Genomic DNA, 27,896 nt, shown 5'->3' on the forward strand with positions numbered 1-27,896 from the left:
TTGAATTTTTTATGAAATTCGTTTGTCAGGGGCCCAAATCATGAGTTGTTTTAACTGAAAATCTGCCCTTCTTTGGTTCTAACTTACCGTATATGTACATAGCGTATTAGCGTAGGTATAATGTTTAAAAAATTCTCCGAGAAATGTTATTCGTCAATGTGTTATTTTTATCGACAATGCACATTATACAGCACGAACATTACACGTACGTATATATGATAATATATGAGCATTGCACACAGTCGGGCGTGTCTGTCCGATAAACGGCTAGCCGTACTTATGGCTGATATGATTATGATTATTTATTATTATAAATTATAATATTAGTTTTATAATAATATAATATCATATTATTATTATTATTATATTAAGTGACGTTCCAGCGCTATTCGTCGACAAGAACCAAACACCATTAGGCATTTCAGGTATTTGAATAATTTAAACGTGTCATTTATATATATTTATATATATATATAATATGCGATATGCATAATATTATAATAATGTTATACGCGTAGGTACCTATATAATAAGTATTAAGTACATTAACGCAATAACGGCGATGTCGCGAACACCTAACCGCATTGGGTCGGTCGGGGACATGACCACAGATGAAGTGAATTTTTATCGGATGTGCACTGGTCACTAAACATCAATTTATACATAGTCAGGACGATTATGACGTTGTTACATTATAATATACTATATGCATGTGTATACAATAGAATTGTAGTATTTTGTGTCAATAACATTATGTACGTATAGTTTTTATTTTCGTTACGAGCATATACATAACATTATACCTAAGTTATCAAAACGGAGATGTATCGATCAGTAGCGGCTATCTCGAAAAATTAATACATTTAATGCATTATATTAAATGTTATATCAATTAATATATTATGTTTTATTTAAAATTATTAATGTGTTTTTGATTTTTTTAGTATCGGCCATAAAAAAACTTGAATTTTAAAATGTGTTCACTTCATACATACTATAAACCACGGTCTTAGGAGATATCTTCTAAGACCGTGCTATAAACCAAGTTATCTAAGTATGTGTGATTACATTTTGTTATCCATGAAAGGGATGGTTGACCACAGTTTTAGATAATATGTGATAGTCGCCACTGGTCTCGATGCATTAAAACGTCGCATCGAATATTTCGATTCCTTATTCCATGGATGGGTAATAATGTTCTACCACCGCCGTTATACCGGCGGTTCAGGATTAATTAACAGCAAACCGGTGTATAAACTAACAAAAAATTTGTTTTATTAACAAATATTAATATTGTATTCACAAAAAAAAAAAATGACAATAAAATAATAAATAAATAAATATATATATTTATATATGTATACATTATACATATAATATAATAATATTAAATAATAATGTATATTCAAATATACTGTACACAAACATGAGTGAATTATGGTAATCCTAACCTTAATGGTATTAACAGTAAATATAAATACAGATACAAATGCTTAAGAATATATTAAAACTAGATAATTTAGCTAAACCAAGCACTGGCACAATAGTCATTTGCTAGTATGCCCGTGTAATTGTAGTTTAGCTAAAAAACCTATAAATATACATTAAGAAATAAAAGGACAATTCTTATAACTGTCGCGCTATAATATTTTATCAAACAAAGGCAATATAAAATTAATGTTGACGATCTTAGCGATTTTCAGTCAACCACAATGTCATACACATGTACATGCGGTGAGAGTGTGTGTACAATAGTATGGTGTATACAGACTTTTATTGAAATCATATTATATTTTTTAGGTATCGGTAATCATATCCCATTCGCCATCAAATCACTCATGGATCATATTATTATAAAATATGTTCACGCTTTTACTGTGTGACTAATCAAATAATCCTTAATATCCTATTCTCGATTTTCAATCAAGACCGAGAACCAGTATTGGCACCGAAACGTATGTATATGTACTAAAAGCGTGATGGTGAGTAGGTAACATTATTAAAATTCCTACTGAATATACTGTTGCGGATTTTCAACAGGAAAAAAATCATAGTATCCAAAATGTAAAATATGTCTACGTTATTATCGTGACTATAATCAAATAATCCTTAATATCTAAATCTTGACTTTCGATCAAGAGTGAGAACCTGCAGTAGTGGCACCGAAACGTATATGTACATACTAAAAGCGTGATAGATGAGTAGGTAACATTGTCAAATTTCCTACGGAATATACTTTCGACTGTTTTAGAGGGAAAAAATGCAATGGAAATTACAGTGATTAAGTACATCCATGCCTTTGTCTATAATTCGGCGCCACTGTCGAGTACGAATTACTTTTGCAACGACAAATTCATTCTTTTTGCTGATTACACTATGCAAATATAGGTAAGAAAGTTTTTCTAAAAGTTCATTGTATACCTGCAGATTGCATAAATGATGTATCTATTAATTTTGTGACTCGGGTAAGTATTGTGTATAATATAAACATTTGAAAAGATCGTGAGAAGTACTGGAAACTTTCTGGCTGAATGTTCAAGATTTGAAAATACTCTGTGGCGAAAAATATATACTGAAAATGTCAACATGCGTCATTAGTTGATGAAAAATATACAGAGATGTTTAAAACAGTAAGACTTCAATGGTCTTAGAAAAACAAACTACACTTTGTGGTGTATCCACTCTAATAGTATTCAAAACAATAGTGTACGTCTTGCAAGTAATCTACCCTGCGACCCGCAAACGAGTATCGCTCTCATACTGCAGTAATAAAAAATATCAAATTTAAAAAATAGTAACTTAGTAGTTTTTGTATATTCGCGCTTACACGGGTGGCTATCGAACTCATTTAGTATGTTGTCATACCCGCGCGAACTAGCCACTGTACTTACAAACAAATATAATAAATACAGTTATATATTGCAATAATGCTAAACTTAGGACTCAAGCAGTATATATATATATATATATATATATAAACACACATATATATATATATATATATACAGACTATATATAATACATTGTTATTATTATTAATACTTAACATTAAATCATTGATAAGTTCTTCGGTTAAGACAATGCGTGTACAATAACATCATAATCTGTACAATACCTGCAATTTTAGTTAAAAACGAAAAGGAATACAAATAACAACAATAACAATATGGTAATAATAATTTATATAGTCTATAGCAATGAAAGAGTTTTATAAAAAAAAAGATTATTATAATATATTATAATAATAAATAAATATCTATATTTGTATGGTTCGTAATAAATATCTTTAAAACATGTTAAAAATTATTTACTCCAGTTGCATTATTATACGAACGTATCAAACATAGACTTACATGGTTAAATACTAAAAGTATTTCTTATAATTAGGTACACATAAATATATGTATAAAAACAAAACTGACACTGTATAATAATTGATGGTTTGAGAAACAAAAAAAAAATCTACATTAATAAAAATTGTGACAATAATATATAAAATATATATACGTGTTCAAATATATATACACACATATATATATGTAGGAGAATGAACATTTTTAGAAATTAGTGAATTACATTATTTAGTATTTTATTTTTGAAAAAAAAAAAAAAATTAAGAGATTGATTCTAAAAGAAGCGGATAGGTCAATAGTTTGTCGTCCTTTTGTAGTTTTTCCTCTTCTTCGAAAAATATGTAGACGACAAGTAATTTTGGTTTTTTCTTTTTTAAGTATTATAGTAGCTTATTACAATGGCCACAATGGGTTCCTGGGATTAATACCTATAAAAATAAAAACAAAAATACATTATTCATCACGCCCAATACTTTTTAAAATATTAATTTATTATGTGTATTATAATAATATAATATGCTACATATATATTGTCACACATAAACATATATATATATTATATTGTATTACTATATTGTGGACCAGTTTAAGTACGAGTCAGGGGTATTATGAGTAAGTAGCTTCTAGCTGTTATGTAAAGATGTTAAGAAGTCACAGGAGGGCTAAATGTGTTCTTACTATTATCGTTACATTGTAAACTTTATATTATGAAAAAATTGAAAAATCTACAATAGGATGGGATTGATTCGATAGATGTCCCACAGAGTAGATAAGTCACGCATCCAGCGGAAATCAAAATGTATGGATTTTTGTATTCTGTTTGAAATTATTATTATTATCGAACTATGTGCACGGCCAAACGATAACTCTAAAACTCTACTACGAGTTTCGTTTAATTTTTTGTATCCCAGCACAAAGAATAAGTCTTTTCCTTTTTCGAAATTTATAAATTGACGAAATTATATATATATATATTAAGTCCACGACCACTCAGAAAAAGACCGTTTGTCATAAAACCGCGTACAGTTTTTCGTGCCAAGCATTCGGTCATTTTAAGCCTTTCCTTTGATTTTAAGTATTATAAGCCACCACACAACACACACGCACACTATACCCACCGGTTGGTTTGGATAACAGTGTATATTATATTATGATATTGTTATTGTCGTAAACATATAGACGCGGTGGTGTTAGAATACATCAGTTATCTTTCCGTTTTTCCACTTCCCGTTCTCTGACAACAACAACATTATTATTGTTATTGTTGTAAATAATATATACGAAAAGACAGAAAACCAGACAAAGTAATAATGGTAAAAAGACACGAGCAGCGGCATCGGTAAAAGAGAAGATTAACACACCAACTCGAACGACTTTTATTTATTTATTTTTCTGTTCGCACGGCTATAATAATTGTTACGGAAATTTACTGATACCCTAGCTATAAAAACTACCACGCTCGCGAGCACGCCCCGCATCCCTTTTTTCTGCAGGCCACGGCGTCTTTGCAGGACGTGTGCCGTACCGCCGCTGCCGCCACCGTCAAAGGACAAACGGCGCCGCGCCCCGTCTGCACACACACGATCCTTAAAATTTATAGAGTAATAAAACTGGGGTGAAAAATAAGCGTACTCCCGAGTCCATTAAAAGAAACCGCGGCGGTAAACGCCGAGAACAAGCGACCACCAACACTGGACACCGTTGGCAGTGCAGGGTAAAGACACGGGTAGGTATCATTATTATTATTATTATGCGGGACGGGACACGAGCGTTATTATTTTTCGACGAATTGCGTTTGACGGTTTTCGCAGAACACGTTTTTGAAATATTATCGAATTAAATAACGATAATCGCTATACCACGAAAAACGATTCGGCCTTTTTTTTTTAAATCGAAAAACGTGCGGGAAAAAAGGTCATCGAAACCGAGAGAAAAACTTTTTCCCTCTTTAAAACCCGACGGCACTCCACGCCGCTGATGACGCGATCGTCGTGTTTACTCAACGGCGACGAGGTATAGTAATATTATATATTGTTATTATTATTATTATAAAGTGTGTCGCGGAGATGAGAAAAAGTCGACGAAATCACGTATGTTCGACGAGTGGCACGCACGGGCCCGGCCTTTTATAGGCCGATAATAATAATAGACGGTCGGTAAACATTGCGGTGGCTGATCGGAAACGGGCGGGGAATAAAAATTGCGATAATAATACTGCACGTAAACGTGGGACGTAAATATATATATATAAGAGACGACGCGTATGAAAATATTATTTTTTTTTCGCGCGCGTATATCAAATACCGTTCAAGAAAGAGTCTTTTAATGTATACGATGATCGATGTGCGTGTGGTATGCGCGGTACACGGTAGCTATATAATATATATATATATATATAATCGATCGTGTTTGCGGGGGTGAAAAAAGCGACAAAACGTAAGCCCTAAAAAAAAATAAGCACGCCACACAAATATATATATATAATGGACGTATATTATGGCGTAAAACGTTGCTATTGCCGTCGCTGTTGGGAATGTGATTTATCGGAGAATATTGGCGTCGTAAAACTAAACACGTCGCCGGCGCGCGGCGAGCGCGTGTGGGTCGTGTAGTGTTATCGGTATCGTAAGGTAGGTATATTGTTATTGGAACGTTATTATTATTATTGTCTAGAGAGGATTTCTCGGTAATATTAGTAAAGTCTCTCGCCTTGTACGATGTCGTCGGTGCACCTGGTATTGTACGGCTTGTACAGATTTCTGTGAGAATTGTGCCTCAGTATTTTCGGGCTCGACTTTGTGGTCGTAGTAGTAGTGTTTGTGACCGTGCATGTGGTAAAGGATGGTTTGAAATCCTTACACTTATTCCTGGAGTGCATGGACAAGTCCAATGCCTGTGGCTCCATCAGAGTAGCCGTCACCATTGTGTTGATGAAACTGCTGTAATCACAAAAAACACAAACGACGTCGTTAAAAATCGCCGTACAGCAAATAACGACAAAAAAAAAAATATTGACATAATGTACTATCACGCTATTATTTTAACGGCAGCTAGACCCAATCACTACTACGCGAGCGCGTTACGATCGTGCAAAACGTGTCGATCGTAAAATCGCGTTTTCGGCGAATTTTCCATAATTTCCCAGCCCCCCTCCGTACGCGTGATATTATTACCGTCGTCGTCGTCGTCCATGTCATTCTGTCATGATCGTGCACGACGACGATGCACGGCAGTATGCGCGAACGGAGAGAGCACGTCGCTCCGTCGTCCTCGTTATCGGGCGATTATAGTAATAATGTAATTTAATATATTACTATACTGTATTATATTATATTGTGTTTAACGCGCGTCCCCCGCTCGGTGCGCGACGACGCCTGACCTCGCAGTCCGAAAAAAAAAATCTACGATAACGATACCGTCGCGTCGTCGTCGAGTCTCGACAAAGAAAAGAAATCCAATGGCAAAAAAAAAAATAATAATAATAATAATAAAACCCGATCGCCGTAACCCGTTGTCGCCGCCGCCGCCGTCTACACTTAAATACGTCGTGTGTTATAATACGAGTGCGACTGAGTTTTATCGGACCGCGTCAAATAATAATAATAAAAACGGCGGCATGAGACCATACCTCAGAGATAATATATAATAATATATAATAAATATAATGCACCGGTGTACGATATAAAATAATAATAATATTATTTTACACAATAGATCGATCGACCCGAAAACGAAAATCTCGACCGCCGATCTCGCGTATCGGCGACGACGATGGCGGCGGCAGCGGTCGGTCGGTCGGTCGGTCATTGGATTTTATTATTATTATTATTATTATTATTATATTATGCGCCGCGGCTCGGCACGACGACCGCGACGGCGACGCAGTGCCCCTCCGGGCACTCCTCTTCCCGCCCGCCCGCCGCTGCTCCTCCGCGCCAGTTCCGAAACGATGCGGCGCGACGAGACGGCCGCCGCCGCCGCCGCTCCTGCAAACTCGTCGCCGGCGAGGACGCCGCGACGTCACGCAATTATCGCACGAGAGTCGCGAGGCGGTCCGTCGTGGTCCGCATTCGTATTTTTTCGTCGTATTTATTTTTTATCTCGTTATTTTATTTCGTCGTTGTTTTTTATTATCTCGCCCGTTACCCATTCTTCTCGTACACAATAAAACGCGAGCCGAGCGAAATCATTACCTGGACGACTTGTTGAAGGGATTCTCGTTGGTGAAATCCGGAGAGATGTAGCTCGTCGAACAGGACGGTGGCGAAGTCGGCTGCAACAGAAACAAAACAAAAAAACGTATTATTATAACACGTCGTACAGTACTATGTGTGTGTAAGGCTCGAGTGGTGGGGGCGGAGAGGAGTGTGGACGACGAAACCGAAAAAAGTCGCGTAGTCGATTGTCATCGGTGCGGCGTGTGTTGTGCGCCGTGTGCGTGTGTCGCACGACGGCGTACACACAATTAAAATAATAATATTATTATTATTGTTATAACGAGTGACTCGCGGGGCCGCGCGTTTTTCAGCGAGCGATAAATATTTGTTTTGCGCTCGGCGAACGCGACACGCGCACGCATAGGTATGCGGCGCACGGCGATCGTTTGTCAAACGCAAAAACCTCGCGATAATAATTATTACACGCGGCCCCGAGACCGTAGGTAGGTACGTTATAATAATATAATATAATATATTTATATTATTACGGTCGTCGTCGTCGCCGTGCACACGTGTGCGAATATATAAAATAATGGTTTCGAGATAATACGCGGCTTAACGTTGCTGGTCGAGCACACGGTTTTGCTTCTTTCTCTACTGTTTTTTTTTTCCTCTCGGTTGTAAAACGAAATAAAGGCCGGCAAAAAAAAAATAAAAATAAAAATAAAAATGGAGGAAAACTTCGGAATGGTATACACACACACATATATATATAGGTATATATAGTGCACGTGTGTGTTTGTGCGCCGTGCGAGAGAGGCGCGCGAGTAATAATAACGTTGACCGTCGTCGTCGTGTGCGGCACCGTTCGCGAGTGTTTACACGTGTGCGTGTGTGAGTGTGTGTCCCTCGCACACGCCGTAATAACCCAAACGCGTATATATATATATATATATATCGTGTACATGTGGCGTGGCGGCAACGACGGCGTCAAAGCGTATATAATATATATATGTGTGTTGGTGTGCTGTACACACCCAAAAGAGAGTGTGTGTGTGTTTGTGCGATCGCATGTATACGACAACAATATATATGTGCGCACTCGGCGTGCGGGTACGGCGGCGTGGAAAAAAAGGCGCGTACGAGTATTATTATACGGAAAAGTAAAAAGGTTTTTTCTCTCTCTATCCGTGCGTGGAGGGTTGTTAATATATATATATATATATATATGTGTGTGTGTGTGTGTGTGTGTGTGTGTGTGTATTATCTCTTGGTGGTTGAAACCGACGACAACGACGGTGTGCGCGTCGGTTGTAAAAATTTCCGAAAAAAAAATCCCATAATATATTATTGCACGTTATAATAGTATATAATATAATAATGTGATATACCGCACGCCTCAAAAGAAGTGACGGTCGTGCGTGTATAATATTATGATGCGTCGTGTGTGTGACCGCCACCGCCGCCGCCGAAGACGCGGCGGCGAGTGGGAGACCCGTCGAGTCAAAGGATCTACACCGACCCGCCGGAACCGACACTAGAATGATGAGAGAGTAACGACGATCAAAAACCGTATACAATACACGTGTCACACACACACACACACACAATACAAAAAAGTTATATTGAAGTATTATATTATTATTCTTGTATTGTATTTTATATTAACATAAATAGGTAACTCACAATAATCTGTCCCGGACCAAAGAAGTTGTTGATCTTGTTTTGGATTTCTGCTGGGCTGAGGCGGAGATTGGCGCGATCGGCTGCCGCTGAGGCTGCGGCTGCTGCGGCGGCGGCAACTGCTGCTGCGGCTACTGTGTTGCTGCTCTTGAGGCCGCCAAGTGGCGACATATTGTGGTGGAGCGGATGATGGGCGAGCTGTGACAGCTGATGCTGGAGCTGTTGTGTTTGTTGATTGAGGCTGAGACTAGCGTTTAGGGCGGCGGCACCGTGGCTACCGTTGAGTCCAGCTGCGCCGAGCCCGGCACTGAGACTTGCGTTGAGACTTGCGTTGAAACTTGCGCTGAGACTTGCATTAAACCCGGCGCTGAGACTTGCGTTGAGGCTGGCGTTAAGGCTAGCGTTGAGACCAGCGTTAAGACCGGCGTTGAGACCTCCGTTGAGACCGGAGTTGAGACCGCCGTTGAGAGCGCTGTTGAGAGCGCCACCCATCAAACCACCTCCGAGCAAGCCACCGCTACCGATTATGTTGTTGTTGTTGTTCAAGCTCAACGCGTTGTTGTGTTGTTGCTTCTTGAGCTTGAGCTTTTGATGATGATGAAGTCTCTCTGGACTGCGTCTAATCGGATTGGTCACGCACGGGTCCGGGCTGCTGAACCGGGACAAGCTGCCCTCACGCTCATCTGTTGTCGAGTTGTTGTCTGAGCCATCGACCGAGAACGATTTGGAGTTTTCGTCAGATTTGTAGCCGTCCGAAGACGTGGACGAAGACTTGGATTTCATCTCGTTATATTTTGCCTCTGCTTTCAACACAATGTCCTTATTTTTAAACCAACCGCGGAACGTGGACTCGGCCACGTGCAAGCTCCTGGCCACTTCGGCCTTTGAACAGCCAGTCATCTTGATGCGGACCAGCGCGTCCACCTTCTGGTCGATGGTGAACAAGCGCTTTCCGTTGCTGTAAGTGATTGGCGAGTCTTTCTTTAGACCCACCTCCATGACGCGTTATTGCGTTTTTATATTATAAGAACGATAGATAGTTCCCCGTTAAACAGGCCGCTACTTCTCCCGCTACTCGTACTCCTCGGGTACGACGACTATGTATACGGTCTGGAAAACGAAAAACAAAAATCGACGCACGGCCGTATAGTGTTATTTGTTCACGGAATGTGTACACATAAATACATAGACATATAGGTAATATAGTAATAATAATATGGGAAAAATAAATATCACGACGCGTCGCGTTCCACCCCTCACCACCGGCCATCCCAGAAAAGCGGGGGTCAGGAAAAAAAGAAGAGTTGCCTTTCCGGAGAAACCCGGGTAGTAAGAGGACATAGCGGATGGGCTAGCGAGCAGGCGTGATGTTTGTAGGGGGTGCGCAATGGGCGAAATTACCGAGGATGGGGTGAGACGTGTGAGGGGGTGCGTGGTGCGAGTTATCCCCTACGGATAAGAGGATATAGGATGCGGCAGCGGTGGAGGGTAACTCGAGCGTGTGTGTGGGGTGTACCCGGTCGGCAACGAAGGAGGACAGGTATATAACGTGTGTGTGACGTGGCGGCGGACGGGTAGAAATATAACGACCCGGCGACGGCGTAGGCGAGGGAGAAGATTCACCGCCACCGCCGCCGTCACCGCCATCGCAGAACGCGTGTGTGCGTGTACGGGTTTTACGACGCGCGTGGAGTGCCCTTCGAAACGAGTTTCGGTTTAACCGCTGCTATCCACGAACGCCGCCGCCGCCACCGCCACCGTCAACCTATATAGCAATAACAAGAGCGCGTGCGCACCAAACGGAGATGTCACAGAACAATAATTACGGTTTTTGCATTTTTTTTCCTTTTTGCATTCTGAGAGTTCCGAAAATAAAAGGCCCGAATGACGCGAGAGACCGTAGAAAGTTTTGTATCACACTATACTATATTCGCGATATTACATAAGAATATGCGGTAAAAAAATATTCATGTCGGCGAAATACGATTTTATTCTACTGACCGCCGTCGCCGACGCTTTGGCCGCATCGCCAACAACGTTACATAAAACCGATTAAAAAAGACGAAAACGATAGAAAAACCGTGAACACGTAACGCGTATAATATTATATACCTACGACACGTCTTCGCCGTCCGTAACGACGACGAGGACGATGATGATGTTTATCATCATTATGATGATGATGATGATTATGATGATGGTCGTCATCGTTATTAAACGGTTTGAAAAAGCTGTCACCCGAACGATATTACGACGAACGAGCGGTGGGCGGAATGAAGGCGCGGGTGACGGTCGGGTGCGCAGTTCTGAGCGGAGGGATGAATGAAATTAAGTGGTTAAACAATTTAAACGTCGTTTACGTTAACGGGCCTGCACCGTCGCGATCATTGTGCGTATAGTACTCTCGACGCTAACCGAGTAATAATAATAATAATAATAATAATAAGCGACGGGTATAACAATAATCCCGAATTCACCCCGGCGATGGCTTTAATGTATACACTAACGCTTCGATCAAACGTAAAGTTTCGTTAGCGTTGCCTATTTCCGGTTTTGGGACGGCGACTGTTGTTGTTGTTGTTGTTTTCGGCAGTAAATTTTTGTTTGAAATTCATAGGTTTCCCGGAATCCGGTGTTGGTATAAGGAAAATTACGTTAGCGTGAACCTAACCTTACGGCCGCGGTGAGAGGTACAGTGAGGGATGGGCGCGCAAACGTAGGTGTACTCGTCGTTAAATTGGTTAAGTAATCTGGAGTGACTGTTTTTGAAATGCTCTTATATTATACGAAGATAATTATAATATAATGTTAAATCGTTAAATAATAATAATAATAACGGCGCGCCGCTCGCACCGGAGTACGTGTTACGGAGAAGGTGCATGCACAAAACAAACCCGTCATCTACGCCGTCTCGTATTCACGCCCGAGAAACGACGTCTCTATATTTCATCGACGTGTGCTATTAAAATATCATTAATATTATTACGTAGTAGACGGTTTGTTCTCGACCGTCGCGCCGCATAAAAAATAATAGTAATAATTATTGCTTTTCACTGAAATAAAGGTGGGCCGCCACTTGACAATAAAATAACACCGTCCAGAATTATAATTATTAATAATATAATGTGGAGCCAGCGTTCAAATAAATAGCACGTAAGCATACGTCGGGCTCCACCGAGAAAACGGTCGGATCGTATTTTGAAACGACCGTTTCAAATATATTTTAATAATATTAATATTAAGCGATTGTTGTTTATCGTCCGTGCGTATACACTTATACTAATAAAATATATAAAACACTATAACATAATATCGTTCTATATGACGACTGCGGCCTAGCACATAGTGTATGATAATGTGATACATTTCGTTTTCACTGTAAAAAGGGTTTTTTTATACACACGGTCGTCTGTATAATCGACGAATCGGTTAGGGAAACGATAAAAAAGAGTTAATAACCCTAGCTGTCACGTTTTCCGCAACTAAAAATGTCTCGATTATCGTTATTATTATTACAATTATTATTATTATTATTATTATTATCATTACGGTTATCACGTTATTCCATTTTACACTCGTACACAACACGTGATATTACATTTTATAGATATTATTCACGTCGTCCGGGCGTTATTACGTTCGAATTTTTATATTGGGATACGTAAAACCACGAACGGACGACGCGACTCGCGATTATCTCTCGCCGACCGTCATTATCGTGCGTTTGGTATTTTAATGACGGAGTTTTTCCAAATAAAGGAAACGGAATTAAAACTGTACAGAGAAGACATTCGTAAACGCGCCCGAACGTTTTTGCACGTATACGGTCTCCGGATGAGACATAGTGTTGTTGTTATTGTTATATCGCGCCGCGTTTTCGTGACGTAAACTTTCAATCGGATAAAATCGACGAGTCTCGAAACTTTGAAAACAAAAATACTCTTAAAACGTTCGCATCGCGGCAAACAATGACCGGCGGCGGGCTGCGGGGAAGTGTTATTTTTCGGCGAAAACGGACGAAACCGTGCATCTCGATCCTCCCACACGTCTCCGGGCATTAATAAATATATATATATACGTATATACATACGGAGAGAGAAACCTCGCGGGCGAGCGAGACGCAGACAGCGTAAGCTCGGAAGGGGGGTAGAGAGAGTTATTGGTTTTTCGCGCGGAAACCGCTTAGAAAACGGACCGTACAACAACAATATTAGACGTGCGGGGCACTCCCGAGGCGGGAAGAACAAAAAATCCCGTCGAAATGGGGATAAAAAAAAAAAAAAAAACAACAACGACGACGACGACGACGGTGTAACATAAATCCGACAAAAGTCTATGACCAGAGGCCGTAAACGCGGTATTATATATAAATATAATACCGTATATACGACCGACGTAACGTAGGTACGCGCGCGAGTTTATATTCTATCGTGTACATCGTGTAGGTATATAGCGATAATTTTGCCGCGCAATTTTTCACGGTCGACAGACCGCACGGCGGTGGTACCGACGACGAGTCGCCGCGTATTTTTAGAACGCGTTTTCTTTTTCGTATACGTATATAAAATATAACGACTACGACGACGACGACGACGTCGGTAATTACGAGATTGCGTGCTCGCGGAAAGAAAGGACGACGCGTGGGGACACACCGCTCGTATATATAATGCAAGTAAGTACACACACGCACACGCTAGTTCGCGTATATAATAATAATAATAATAATAATAATAGTACGCCGCAGCCAGAGCGTGTGTGTTATACGATCTCTCGTCGAGCCGATTATATTATTATTATTATTATTTCGTACTCGCACCACGTCGCCGCCGTCACCGCTGCTAATCCGTTCGGCGTAATAAATTATTAAATCGTCGTCGTCGGCCGCGACGGCGACGGCGACGACGACGACGACGGCGACGACGACGACGACGGTACAACAATAACAATTTATAATAATAATAATAATAATATAATATAATACGTCTTTTCCTCTCCCGTGCATATCAATCGAACGGCACCGCCGCGGTCGAACAGATGGTTATGACGGACCGTCGGTGTCGCGCACTCGTATGCGTCGTCCGAGTGCGACGACGACGTACGAAAATAAAAATAATAACAAAATTTCACTATACGTAATGTATTATCTATTATTATGATTTACTATGTTCGTAGTAATAGTAGTAGTAGTATACGCGACGTTTACGACTGTCTTCCGGTGTGTGTCAGAGAAATAATCGTAATAATAATAATATTATAATGCGCAAACCCAAACAGAGTAAAGCAATGATGATGATAATAATAATAACAATAATAATATCTCGATAATAATAATAAAAGCGTGTTCGTTTGGCAGGACGAAACACGACGGCGCCCGCCGCCGTGACGGCGTGCGGAGAGATCTGTCTATAGTTGGCGCGCTTTTTCAAAAACGATCGTCTCCGCCGTAGCCGTGTTGCCCGCCAACGCGGGCAACGAAGTATTTTAATAATTTTTTTTTTTTAATTAATTTCTACTTAAACGTACAAATCTTAACTAACGCGATAAACGGTACGATATGAAACTTATATTATATTATGAGTACTAATACTATGGATATTAATAATGTGATATAGTACTGATAAAATTAATCGGATAAAATTAAATTCGACATACCTGATGTGTGTTAGCGGAGGGTTGATCAAACGATCGTTGTGTCTGGCACCATGTCAGTGAACGGAACCCGGACGTCGACGATTGGCGAAGATTAGACACAAAACACGTAAAAAAAATAATAATTCAAAACACAAAAAATAAATAAACGTACGTATGTATTATAATAATTGTTTGACGAAAATGACACGAGTCAAAAAACGACGCACAAAAAAATATTGAACACGATAATAATAAAAAAAAAATTATAATATAGTTTTATTCCGCAATGCAGACACGTCAACGATAATGATTAATAATAAAAATAAAAATATTGAAATCGTATGATATCGTGGTGAAAACAGTCGGATCGACCGACAGATAAATAAAATATAATATTATAATATTAGCGCGAGAAGTGTTGTTCGGAGCGCGTGTGAACGTGGTGTGAGGTGCGACGACGACGACGACGAGAACGGGCGACCGGCGTCCGCGAAACGTGTGGCGGTAATGAGCAGCAGCCGACGGCACCGCCGCCGCCACCACTACCACCACCAACGCCGCCGCCGCCACCGCCACCGCCACCGTCGTCGTGCGCGTCGTACGTATATATATATATACATTATATGTGCGCGCACACACACGCACGCACACCATACGACACCATCACACACGCGTGTGTGTGTGTGCGAGTGTGTGTGAGTGAGAAGAATTGGAAAATGTCATATGTCCAGCGGCGGCGGCGGCGGCGGCGGTGGACGACGACCGCGGGAGGCCACGTTATCGCGTTCCCGCCGCCGCCGCCGACCACCAACCGTACGACGACGACGACGACGACGGCGGCGGACCGGACACCCCCGAAAACCCGATACGCACGCACGTACCGCCGCCGCCCGTCCACTATATAATATTATAATATTATATTACGTTGTGGCCGACGCCGCTGCACCACGGCCGCGCGGAGGCGGGTGGCTGTTGTGTTTGCCGCCGTGTGCGTATATGTATATATATATATGTACATAATAATATTATACCGGAGACGACGCTACACATATATAATATATATAATTCCCCTTCGACACACACCAACCCCCCTCGCGAGTACCCGTTCGCGGGGGAGGGGGCACTTCCACGCACGTGTGTGAGTGTGTGTGTGTGCACGGCCTGCACTGCCGATAACCCGCGCGCGACCGCCGCCGTAGTAGTTTTGGAGATTATTATTATTATTGTTATTATTATTATTATTATCATTATTCGAAGGGTACTACCGCTACTTCGCTCCGCGGTGTGGGCGGAACGTTGGATTTTTCGCTATATTTGACGATAATATTTTGTGTGTGTGTTTGATAGAAATTCGGGAAAAATATTTATTTTTACACGCCTGCCTCCTCGAATCACGTTTTTTTTTTTTTTTTTTGGTTTTTTTTTTCATTCGTTTTTTTACCACTCGGCGGCGGGTGTAAAACGAAATTCGTTTTGCCGTCCCGCGCGTAATTGCGTATCGCGCGAGCATGTAATGATGAAATATCACATTATTATATATCTGTACGTATATAATATAATATTGGTCGGTCGAAGAGGGAAAAAACGAAATGGACGAGAGAAAAAAAACGATTATAATGATATTATATTCGTCGTCGTCGTCGTCGTCGCCGCCGTCCTCGTCGTCCTCGTCATCGTCGACGGTTGCCGCAACCGCAACCGATGCACCACACACGCGGCCCCGCCGTCGAGTTTTTTTTTTTTTTATTATAATATACGCGAGAAATATTACGTCAGATAAAAACGCGTATATTATTATTATTATTATTATTATTGTACGGAACGTCGGCCGCCGCAGCCGCCGCAGACACACGCAAGTGGGTCGAAAAGCATATTTTCTTTTTACGCGTATAAATATAATAATATTTTCGGTGTATTATAGAGTATTGGTAACTCGGTACCTCTTAGTTCTTACCTATAAAAACATGTATATTATGTATGTATAATATTATTATACGTTATTATATATTATGTAAGTACGATTTTTTTCTGGAAAAATTTGTTTTTTGGATACATCTCGTGTTAGCCACTGCTGTGGATGATTGGTAATGCGAAGGGGGGTGGCGGCCAAGAGTCGACGGCGTGGCGTGAGCGCGTAATAATGTATAACGCCGTGCACTGTGCAGGACGAGGTAAAAAAGAAAATGTATACTATAGGTATATAATAGCTCGTTGGATTTTTTTTTATTTTAATTCGATTTTTTCTCCGTCCGTCTATATACATTATATTCATATACTGTTACATGATGATTTACACTTTATACATGGGTACCGCGTTATAATATACCCGTCCGTTTCCTTTTGCACGGGCAAATCAAAAAACGAAATTCGTTTCTTTTCGTACAACGTACCGTAATCGAATTAAACGACGACGACTCAATCATACTACCACCCAATCATATCGTATCTGTATTTTATACCTACATATATATGTATTATGTATAACTATACTAAACATTTTATTATAATAATATGTATCGCTTAGACACGATATTGGTATAATATTATAGTTATGTTATGTGTATAACCGTGCAGTAGACATATTATGATATTCGACAAAAGAAACCATTTTAATATACCTACCGATTGCGATGTGATATTATTGCTATAGGTAGATATTTAATTTTTATTCGCGCTGCAGAACGGCAGACGGGGTTAAATATTATTTTCTATCGTCTGTGCTGCAAATTATTTACATTGTATAATGTACCTATTATACATTCTTTTACTAGGACGGTAACTCACAAACGACAAACATGTAATGAATTACAAACATATTGTAAAAAAAAACTATTTTTCTTAAAACTATTTCCATATTGACGTTGTTCGTCATAAAATTTTCACGCAAAAAACTTTTTTCCGGATGGTTTGTCAAAATGCGAAGAGTAAGTATTATTGTTAAAAAAAAATCCAACAAAAATACACGAGTTATGAATAATTGAAAATATCTTATTTTCACGACAAATCAAAAACACATTTCACCGTAATGTTTGTTTTTAAAACGTACAGTATGGTTAGCGTACACTTTTTTATTATTATTATTATTTTTATTTATTCGCTTCATTATTTTCTTTTGAAAAAACAATACCCATGTTTATTTATAGAATAATTTTTGGACATCGACGCGAGACGAAAAACTGACGGTCAAAATCGTCCGCCGACCGTATGTTATTATGAAAAACAATGAAAACAAATAAACACGTCTTCGCCGGGCTGGTTGCTTACGTCCGCTACATCGAGCTGCGTAAATTCAATAGCTCTCGCGGCCAGAAAGTTGAGAAACGCGAATATTGTTATAAGACGTCTGTCTATTCATTTCTATTTAGACTTTTTATTCTGTATCAGGGTCGTCTTTCGCAATGAAATTAAATATTATTTACCGTTCGTATGTATATATAGATTTTCTTTTAAAGTTAACAGACACCATTATGCAGATATATTGTTGTAATGCGGTTTATTTTATTAGCGATTTGTTTGATTCTATTACGTTAGGTATGAAAAAAGTTTTATTTAATACTCGGGCTTTGTGTTACACCATTAAATCCATACACAAAATTAATTCTTATTTATTCAACGATAGAATTCGCGTATTAAATCTGTCTCAACTCATTTACTCGTCGTTTATTGTCTTACCGCACTGTTAAAATCCCATAGTTTTCCTTAATGAAAAACACTTTTTCGTTTTTCTATTATTACGTTAAAATATTTTTACGAAAGAAAAAACTTAAAAGCATTCTTAAACGAACAGTTTTGATGACAATATATATTAGTGATGAGGGTTCGACCACATTATAATTTATAATAATATATAATATAGTAGCCGGGGCAGTCGCTCATCTTTAGTCGAATGAAAAATGTTGAAATTTGAATATCGTACGGTAACGATTGGGATTTTCATAATGCGTTTTCACGAACCCTACCTAGTGGGGATTAATATTACAAATGATTTCGGTTCCGGGAGCTCGTTACACGGTTTATGCGTTTCGTATAATATATATGAAATCGCCGCCGCCGACGACGACGACGACGATGGCACCAAGAAGCGCGCCCGCGTAAAAAACGCATAAATTGGATTTCCATATTATACACGCAGGAGGTGGTTTATCGGGTGGCAAACGGCGGCCGATCGTGTTGTACGAACACTGCAGGTGCCTCATCATCCTACTTCCAGACCGAAGTGAAAGGACGTGTGGCGGCGGCGGCGGCGGTCGTAATTTAAGGAACGAAAATCGTATATACATTCGACAAACGGTTGCTATAATAATTTTTATATATGTATATCGTAAACCGGTTGACATTTTTTTATTTTAGTCGTCGAGTTTATTATTATTATTATTATTATTATTGTATATATATAAACGAATAAATAATAAACAGTTATACACAGTATCACACTATATGAAAACTCGCAATCATTGTGTTTGTGTGTGAGTGTCTCTGTTTATGAGTAGGTTTACTTGTGTATTATTTCGTCGTTAAGTCTGTTTAAAGTCGGTGGCGGTATCGTGGACGAGTGAGGGGGACCTCAGTGTCGGCGAGAATAATATATATGAGACGTCTATACGGCCGTCAATAACGTCGAAAAGATATTATTATACTGTGCTCTAATCACCGAATACCTCAGTAATATTACAGTCGGACGAGTCCGTATACATTAAGCACGCGATATCGTTAATACGATTTTTGAGGTACACTTGACGATACGTATATGGACCGAGTAGCGTCCGCGTCATGACAAAAATAACGCATAATATAATATCGAATCGGCGCGGAGAGACCTGCAGCAGTGAAACCGGTCACACTAAACTTTTCAAATATATATTATTATGTAGGTAGAGAAGTGGAGAAGAATGGCACACTAACCGGAGATTATACGAGTTAATCCCTTTAACAGTCTAAATTATACATAATATATAGTACGCCGTAATAAACGCACTATACATGCAGTCGACAAGTATATTATAATATATGATACGATTGATACGTCCCGCTATAGTATCCTCGTTGTACGTCGTGTACAATAATATAATGTATAATATTATAACAATACGGTTGATGTTTTTTTCGATATAGTGAAAATGTTTTTGTGGAGTGTTGTCTCTCCGAAAATCCCTTTAGACTTATGTGGTACGTGCGTGGTGCATTGTAACGCACGGTTTTTTTTTTTTGTGCGTTTGATAAAACATTTTGACGTTTGACAACATTATACGGTGTATATAGGTGCAGGTATATTGTGACCGCTCTGCGGGTGGTTGGTACCTACACGTTTGCGACGATTCCACGAAAAACACATTCGTCGGAGACTTGTCACTGGTTACAATGTTCGGGATTATATTACCGTTGGTGTTGGCACCGACGTTATTTATTAGTGCAGCGTATATACCGCGCCGGCCTTTGTGTGTTCCAAATCCCCAAATCGCCTCGCCCCGTCCACGCGCGCACACACATATACATATTATTATTATTATACGTTAATGGTTTAATACAACTCCCGTCGTTTTGGCGGCGTACGAAAATCGGAAGACCCCGCACGGAGGGCGGTGGCGGTGGCGACGGCGACGACGGCGACGACAACCGTGGCGGTGCCGCCGACGATGGCGGATGCGCATTCTTGGGGTTTTAAAAATCGACCCGACGGTCACCGCCGATTGGACGTGCCTACTACGCCGTCACGAGTGAGTTTTTCACTCGGCAAATAATATAATGTGCACACACAATAGTGTAGTATACCTACACGATAACAATAATGCGTATAAAAGTATTATTATTGCGAAAAAAAAAAAAAGAAAAAAGATATCGGACGAAATCACGGACGTTCCATTGTAGAACGATTGGTCCGCCGTCGCCGCGTCGCCGTTCGAAATGACCCAAACACGTACACACCCGCTGCGAATCGCTAAGGCGGATGGACGAGAAAAAAAAAATATAATAATAATAATAATATATAATAATAATAACAACAATAATAATAAGAATAGAAACTCGGTTCGTCCGTATATTATATACACACAATATATACATGTACGCTATTTTTTTTTTTTTGTCGTCCTGTACGTCGTCGTTCGCGACGGTCGCGGGGGCAACCCGCTCTACACTAGAACGGATGGTATTATGTACGCGTATCCCGTACATTTTCACGTCGTCGTCGTCGTGCGTTTCGTGTGTTATTATATATTATTATTTTTTTTTTTTGCCACGACGACGACGACGACAACATAATATCGTTACAATACACACACGACATGTTAACGTGTGTGCACCGGCGGTGCAACGGCGACGGCGACACAAAAGCGACGGCGGCGGCACACACACACACCGACTCGCCGCGCGAACGGGCACAATGGTCTGTGCCCCGCGAGGCGGAGTGAAATCAGTTTTTCCGCCGCGCGGCCTATGCGCGTCGTATTTATTACGGCGAAAAAAAAATAAATAAAAAAAAATAATAATAATAATAGCGAAAAAGAAATGAGAAATGTGAAGGAAAAAAATTCGACGCGTTCACGACGCGTAAATAATATATAATAATATAATATTTTAAAACGTTGGCGTGTGCACGCGGTGCAGCGGCGGCGGCGGCGCTCGACACTCGTCCGGCGGGGGTGGGGAGGGCTAGTCGTCGGAAACCCCCGAAATCCTACGTCGCCGCGAACTGGTTTTCCTCGATATTTTCTCCGTTTTTTCCTCCTCCGTTTTCTCGCTCGCTCTCCGTCTCTCGCGCTCGGTCGATCCGTCGATAATAATTGCGACCGGCTGCCGGTGCACACATACCGCAGCGACGGCCACACCGCGTACACACGCGCGGGCAGTGTACGCCATTATGCGCCCGTACATATATTATATTACTACGCATAATATATTATTATAATGTCCTTGTTTCCGCGAACCGCGCGCGCTAATGATTACGCTCGCCGCCACCCCCCGCCGTCGTGCACATATACCTACATATATTATAATAATAATAATAATAATGTGTACGCGCGGGATACGTGTGTAAAAAGATAGGCCGGAGGCGGTGTGGCGGGTGTGTGTGTGTGTTGTGAAACACGTCGCCATCACACGGTCGGCTGGGTCGATGTTGCGCGGTGCGTATTATTATTATTATATATATAGTGTGTACTACGACGACGACGACGACGACGACGACGAAAACTACGGTGCGAGGGGAGCGGCGGCGGCGGTGCATATAGGCCGTCGGCGGCGGCGATACGAGAGGAGAACCGTAGCACGCCGCGACTGTGGAAGCCGCGATAAGACCGCCGGGTGTGTCCGGGGCGACGGTGCGTGTGCGGGTAAGTGGCAACGGCGGCGTCGTCGACGGTGTGCGGTGCGGTCGGCGGCGGACGTGTGCGGGCCGGCCGGCAAACGGGGGGCGGGGGGATAGGTCCCGCGGGCTTAACACGCGATCCGCGGGCCCGGAAGACGGACGACAGACAGACAACCGTCGCCGTCGGTCCGGCGGCGGGGCGGCGGCGGGGTGTGTGTGTGCGTGTGTGTTTGTTTGTGCGCGCGTACGCGTATATATTATTATATACACGTACACACACGTATATAATATGAACGCGCGGCGCGATGCCCGTAGGCGTGTGGGAGAAGAGAGTATTATAATATATATATTATATACGCGAGTGCGCTCGTGTGTGCGTGTGCGTGTACCGTGTAGTAGGCGGGCGGGGCGGTGGACGGCGAGTGGTTTCGGTGTGTGTGTCGGCGGCGGCTGCGACCGCGGCGGTTGAGCGACGGCGGCGGCGGCGGCGGAGGGGAACTCGGAGCGGATATTAGAACGGCGCGCGCGAGCGAGCGAGACAGAACGACGTGTGTGTGTGTGTGTGTGCGTGTATACGCGTGAGAGAGCCGCGGCGAGGGAGAGAGAGATGGCGGCCGCCGCTGAGCTCGGGTCACAATCATAATGGCATATGGGGGTGGACCGGGTGTGAGTGGCGGTGTCGGCGGACCGATGCGTCGGCGGGCGAGTAGGGTCCGCCGCCGCCGCCGCCGCCGTCGTGCTATCCGTGTCCGGCAGCTAGCCAGCCGCTGCCGCCGCCGCCGCCACCGCCAACGCCGAACTCGCCTCCACCCTTTTATCTATATATTTCAAAAACCACCGGCCACCACCACCCCCTCACACACGCCGCCGTACCGTGCACCCCGTCGTCGTCACTACTTTCCGGCGGCGTCCCCTTTTTCCAATCTACCGAGCGCGCGTATTTCCAACTCGCACGCACGCACGCACGAACGCATTAAAGTGCGACGCCCGCGGCTCTTTCGCAGCCGCCCGCTGACGCCGTGGACAAAATCCACTCCCGCCGCCGCCGCCGCCGCCGTCTGTGCGTACGGCGGCGGCGGCGGTATCGGACGGCCACCGCACGTACGTGTGGTGTGCGGTGAAAGCTGTCCGAAATTAAGGATACCGCGCGCGCCCCCCGGGTCCCTCTCTCCGGGTTCTTTGTTCGCGCGCGCCCACTGTCCGGCACAATCGATTGCCGCCCGCGGTCGCCGTGGTCATTTCGGTCTTCCGCCCCGTCCTCGACGGGTTTCCTTCCACCGTGCAATTTTTTACTCGTCTTCCGTTCTTTACCCCCACCCCGCCGTGCCTCGTTCTATTCCCGACGGGGCACGTTTCCTGTCACGTCGATATATAATAATATATAAGTCGTCGTCTGTACGTATATACGTATAATACCACCGGATAGCCGATGCGGATACGAATTCCGTAGCGACCGGACGAGAGAGACGGAGTGACGAGGAAGATACGCGCCGCGAGTGTTGGCGACGGTGGCGGTATGCGACTGCGGCCGTGGCGGCGGCGGCGGCGGTGGCGGTTTAATAAAACGCACCGATGGCCGATGGATCATCGTCGGAGAATGACGACCGCGTCGCCACGTTATTATTATTATTGTTATATAAAACCCATTACGGTCCGTACCAGACGGCCGTAAACGTTTTCGAGCGATCGAAATTCGTGAAAGTCGGCCGAAAAATCGAAAAATTATCGCAATCTATATAGGTACGCGAATAATGTTACCGCGCTATAATGTATTATTGTAATTTTATGTGCACCACGTGTGTTCGGAGACGTTACTACACAAAAACATTCCGCGGGCCGTCGTCGGACCGTTACGCCGTGCGACGACGACGAGGACGACATGGTCGATTTAACTCTATAAACGCGAACGAGTTTTATCGAACGAACGAACGAACGAACGAGGAAAAAAAACCGACTCGTCAAACACACACCGCCGCCGCCGCCGTGTGCCACCGACACTTTTTATTTATTCGTTTTCATATTCTCGACCAAGTGCGTCCTATTGCGGCTACTGTGTAGTAGACGACGCGTAGCATAATACAATATGGAAACGGAATATTTTTATTTTTTTTTTTATTTTTTTTAATACGCGCGCAACGATCGGATTTCGACGAGCCGCTGCCGCTGCCGCGACGTCGTGCATCGTTTCGAACGCGACGAGCCGAGACGGATCCGCGTTAGAAACGGGCGCCCGTTTTAAAAAGTAAAAACGAAGAACATTATTTTATATCGTGTCGATTTTGTGAATATTACACATATTGTTATTTCGAAATATATGCCTTCCATCGAGGTAATGACGTACGATATTGTACTCGATTTTGTTGTCACAGCCATATAGTTCGTTTCTATAAATTATAACATATGTATATCTCTGCAGTTCCCGAGTATACGCGTTTACCTATACTATTGTGTATTTTGTATATTACGGTATACTCGGTCCCGCCATTATCGAAATCTCAAACTGAAACTTATATAAGTTGTACATATACATCTAATCTGAAACACGCAAACCGACAATAATTATGCATTATTTTACTGCAGGGGAACATCAGTGAATTAACAAAAATAACAAATTATTTAGGTACACACGCCGTGACAAAATAATTTTGAAGCTATTGTGTTATTTTAATTTTTAACAAGTTGATTATTATATTGGTCACAATGTCGTATTTATAATATTTATATATACGTTAAATGTACATTATAGATTGTGAACTTTTGTCCGTCATAATATTATAATAATAATAATAACTAATTTGGTAGTGGTCCCGGAAAATTACTAGTTTTCAAAGACGATAATTTTTTTTAATGTTTTCCAGTAGTTTACGTTCAACGTTATTAATCTTGCACCAGTAGACTTTCCCGTGATGCCATTTATTATTTCTCCCTCGTAAGAATAAATTAGCAAGATTTCAGATTGTTGTTCGACTCAACAGGTTAAATATATTCTTCCACTCGGTAATCTCGTTCATAAAATAATAAAAACAATTTAGTTTAATGATAATGAATATCGTTGTTTGAATTATTTTTTTTTCTGCACTATTCCTATTTAAGTTTAATATTCTGTATTGAAAAAAAAAATATAAATAAAAAAAAAACACAATAATGTATTATAATTCACGGCTTTAAGTATTATACTTATTTGTATTTTATTTAATATTTCGCGTTTGCTCATTAAAAACTACTAAAGATAATATCATTATTACAGTTACAATATTTTTTTTTGTTTCTAATAAATAAAATCTATTAAAACTTAATAAAGCTTACACCACGTACACACGCAATCGCGTAGAAATGTTCAACAAACATTAAACTTTATTCTTTAGAAAATAAAAATAGTTAAGGTTTTATGCGTGTAAATATTGAATTTTTAATAAAGTACATAAATTAATAATTTTGTCATGATAAGTCACTCTTTTTTTCTATGTATATAGGTATTATGGATTTTAAATTACACGCGAAAAATTTATCATTTTATAAAAACTATGCGATTTTATTTTTTTAATGGTTTTAAATTAATTTTGTTTTTATTTGTATACGCACAATAATAATAATGATATATATATAGTTAAACTACTCTACAAACATTTAAAATACATCAAAGTTATTTTTTCGATTTAATTGTCGTTTCAGAATCTATTATGATGTACTTATCAACAATTATACAAATAGGGAAAGGTAATTAATATTTTTTAGATTGATGATTTCATTAAATTATTCAAAGGTTCGATTGAAAGTATTAACAACGAATTAATACAGCGAACTTTAATCTTTAAACTTGATAAAAAAAAAATAGTCGTTCGATTTTTATCTACCGGCATATTTTTTACCCACAATAATAATATGTAGAAAACGTCATTGAATATTATAAAAGAACCTAACCTACGTCTATGCACCACATTAATATTCGTTACCATCATCAATATATTCATATAGACACGAATAAAATCCACTCATTAAATCCTATTACTTATACGCCTTATTAATGTAATACAATTATATGACGTTTAAAAAATAAAAATAAAATCATGTTAACCAAATTACATTTGTATCGTAAACCAAATACAAATCGGTTTGATAAATATAATGGCAAGTTAATTATTATTGGGCACTGCAGTATATGTATAATTCTGTATGTATTATAAGCGTAGTATATGAAATAATATAATATTTTAAAGTGTTACATAAATATTGTTACATGTGCTTGACGCTTGTGCCGTATAATATAATTCAATATACCAGTTAGTATAATATGTATAAATATATCGTTTTGTATTAAAAATATTATAAAAAATATACATGTACGTTATATTCTATATATTATAATTTAATATTGTGTTGTATACTGATAAAAAGTTTAACTGACGGGTAAAGTCGACACAACGATATAGAGTTTTTGATTTACCCCGTGCCCGTCTATACATTGGCTGTCAGTCAGTTTAATGCGAACGATATTTACTCGTATATTATATAAACCGGACCGAAGTTAAGTGTATACGAACTTTGGTCAATATTGTTGTTCTCGAAACGCGGACTCATCCACTTTTGATGTTTATTGTTTACAAAGATTTCTTTCAATAACACACAATAATAATATATAGTTTCCATTTTCTGTGAACGCATAACACTTTATTATACAATGATATTATATCGCGCTGGCCTATATATCATAGGCGCCTAATGCCTCTTTTATATATATATATATATAGCTAATATGCGAATACGTGTGTATATAGTGCAGTTTTGATGATCCGAAGACTTCACTACTGTGGCATATGGCATTTTTTTTATATGTTTATTAAGGAGGTATATATAGTGGTGAGATTGATAAAATTGAAAATCCATCAAAACGAAACAGACGCTCGGAATTGAATAAAACAGTATATAAAAGCATAAATAAAACAAACATTCGATTTTCGTAATGTGCTTACTTCGCCACATAATCCCAACGCGTGGTCGGAAATTTTATGTTTATAAACTTATACAAAATACGTATACCTATATATACGTTTGCATTCGTTCAACGGTGGTGTGCGACGGTGAACTAGTTTTAGACGAGGATCAAATAATATTAACTAACTTAAGACAACATCATTTGATTGACCGATTTCAATGTTTACATTTTAATACAGCATATCATATAAAACGGATAATTAAAATTGTATCTATTTGATATTTTGATGTAACTACAATTTGAATAGGATCGATCGGGCATAACTTAAATATTGAATTATCTATATTTTACTTAAATAACAACTAAAGACGTCTATAAGAGTATATAAGGTTTGGATTTTAAAAGCGTAAGTAACGTAAACTATTATCAAAGCAAATAAAAATTATTTTCGACATGTATACTATGTATAATTAAACGTGCCGAGTGCAGTATGCACTTTTCAGACACCCGTTTATATTGAAAGTTAATTGCTCCCAAAAATAATGCCTTCGACATAACTTTAACATGATCATATATTGTACTGAAAAAAAAATTTTTCGTTAAAATGATTTGCTTGATATCGACGTATTACAATAAAATGTATCGATTGACTAATAATAATCATCACCGACAATTAATGTATATCTATTATTGGATATTTAAATGGCCATTTAAAAATCAAAATAATGCACGCTTATAATAAAAAACGCGTACGTCATATATTGTATACGCAAGTGTTTTTAATGTGCAGCGTCTCTTCTCGGGCTACAATAATATTATAATGTACGAATAATAAT

At 40.2% G+C, this 27,896-nt stretch overlaps 1 protein-coding gene across 4 annotated transcripts; it reads right to left on the reverse strand.

Moving 5' to 3' along the window:
* Positions 1-1,326: 1,326 nt before the first annotated feature.
* LOC114124135 (protein distal antenna-like) lies at positions 1,327-15,344 on the reverse strand. Of its 4 annotated transcripts, none has more exons than XM_050205482.1 (5): positions 14,846-15,344; positions 9,197-10,303; positions 7,547-7,626; positions 6,213-6,289; positions 1,327-3,781 (listed from the first exon to the last, which is right to left on the reverse strand). In XM_050205482.1, exons 2-5 carry the CDS (start codon positions 10,190-10,192, stop codon positions 3,747-3,749), a joined length of 1,188 nt encoding a protein of 395 aa, XP_050061439.1. In that variant the 5' UTR covers positions 10,193-10,303; positions 14,846-15,344; the 3' UTR covers positions 1,327-3,746. The 4 variants fall into 4 exon arrangements, with proteins under 4 accessions (XP_050061439.1, XP_050061437.1, XP_050061438.1 ...); XM_050205480.1 differs by having other exon boundaries at positions 6,063-6,289; positions 14,846-15,343; XM_050205481.1 differs by having other exon boundaries at positions 6,213-6,292; positions 14,846-15,343.
* Between the last annotated feature and the right edge of the window lie 12,552 nt (positions 15,345-27,896).

The sequence above is a fragment of the Aphis gossypii genome, chromosome X, assembly GCF_020184175.1.
Source record: "Aphis gossypii isolate Hap1 chromosome X, ASM2018417v2, whole genome shotgun sequence".
NCBI classification, from domain to species: Eukaryota; Metazoa; Arthropoda; class Insecta; order Hemiptera; family Aphididae; genus Aphis; species Aphis gossypii.

Coding starts and splice junctions, on each gene's coding strand:
- LOC114124135 (XM_050205479.1), bottom strand. CDS start 10,192: ATGGAGGTGGGTCTAAAGAAAGACTCGCCAATCACTTACAGCAACGGA. Junction 6,293..7,546: donor CCCTTCAACAAGTCGTCCAG/GTAATGATTTCG, acceptor TTGTGATTACAG/CAGTTTCATCAACACAATGG. Junction 3,782..6,062: donor CACCGACGACATCGTACAAG/GCGAGAGACTTT, acceptor TTATTTTTATAG/GTATTAATCCCAGGAACCCA.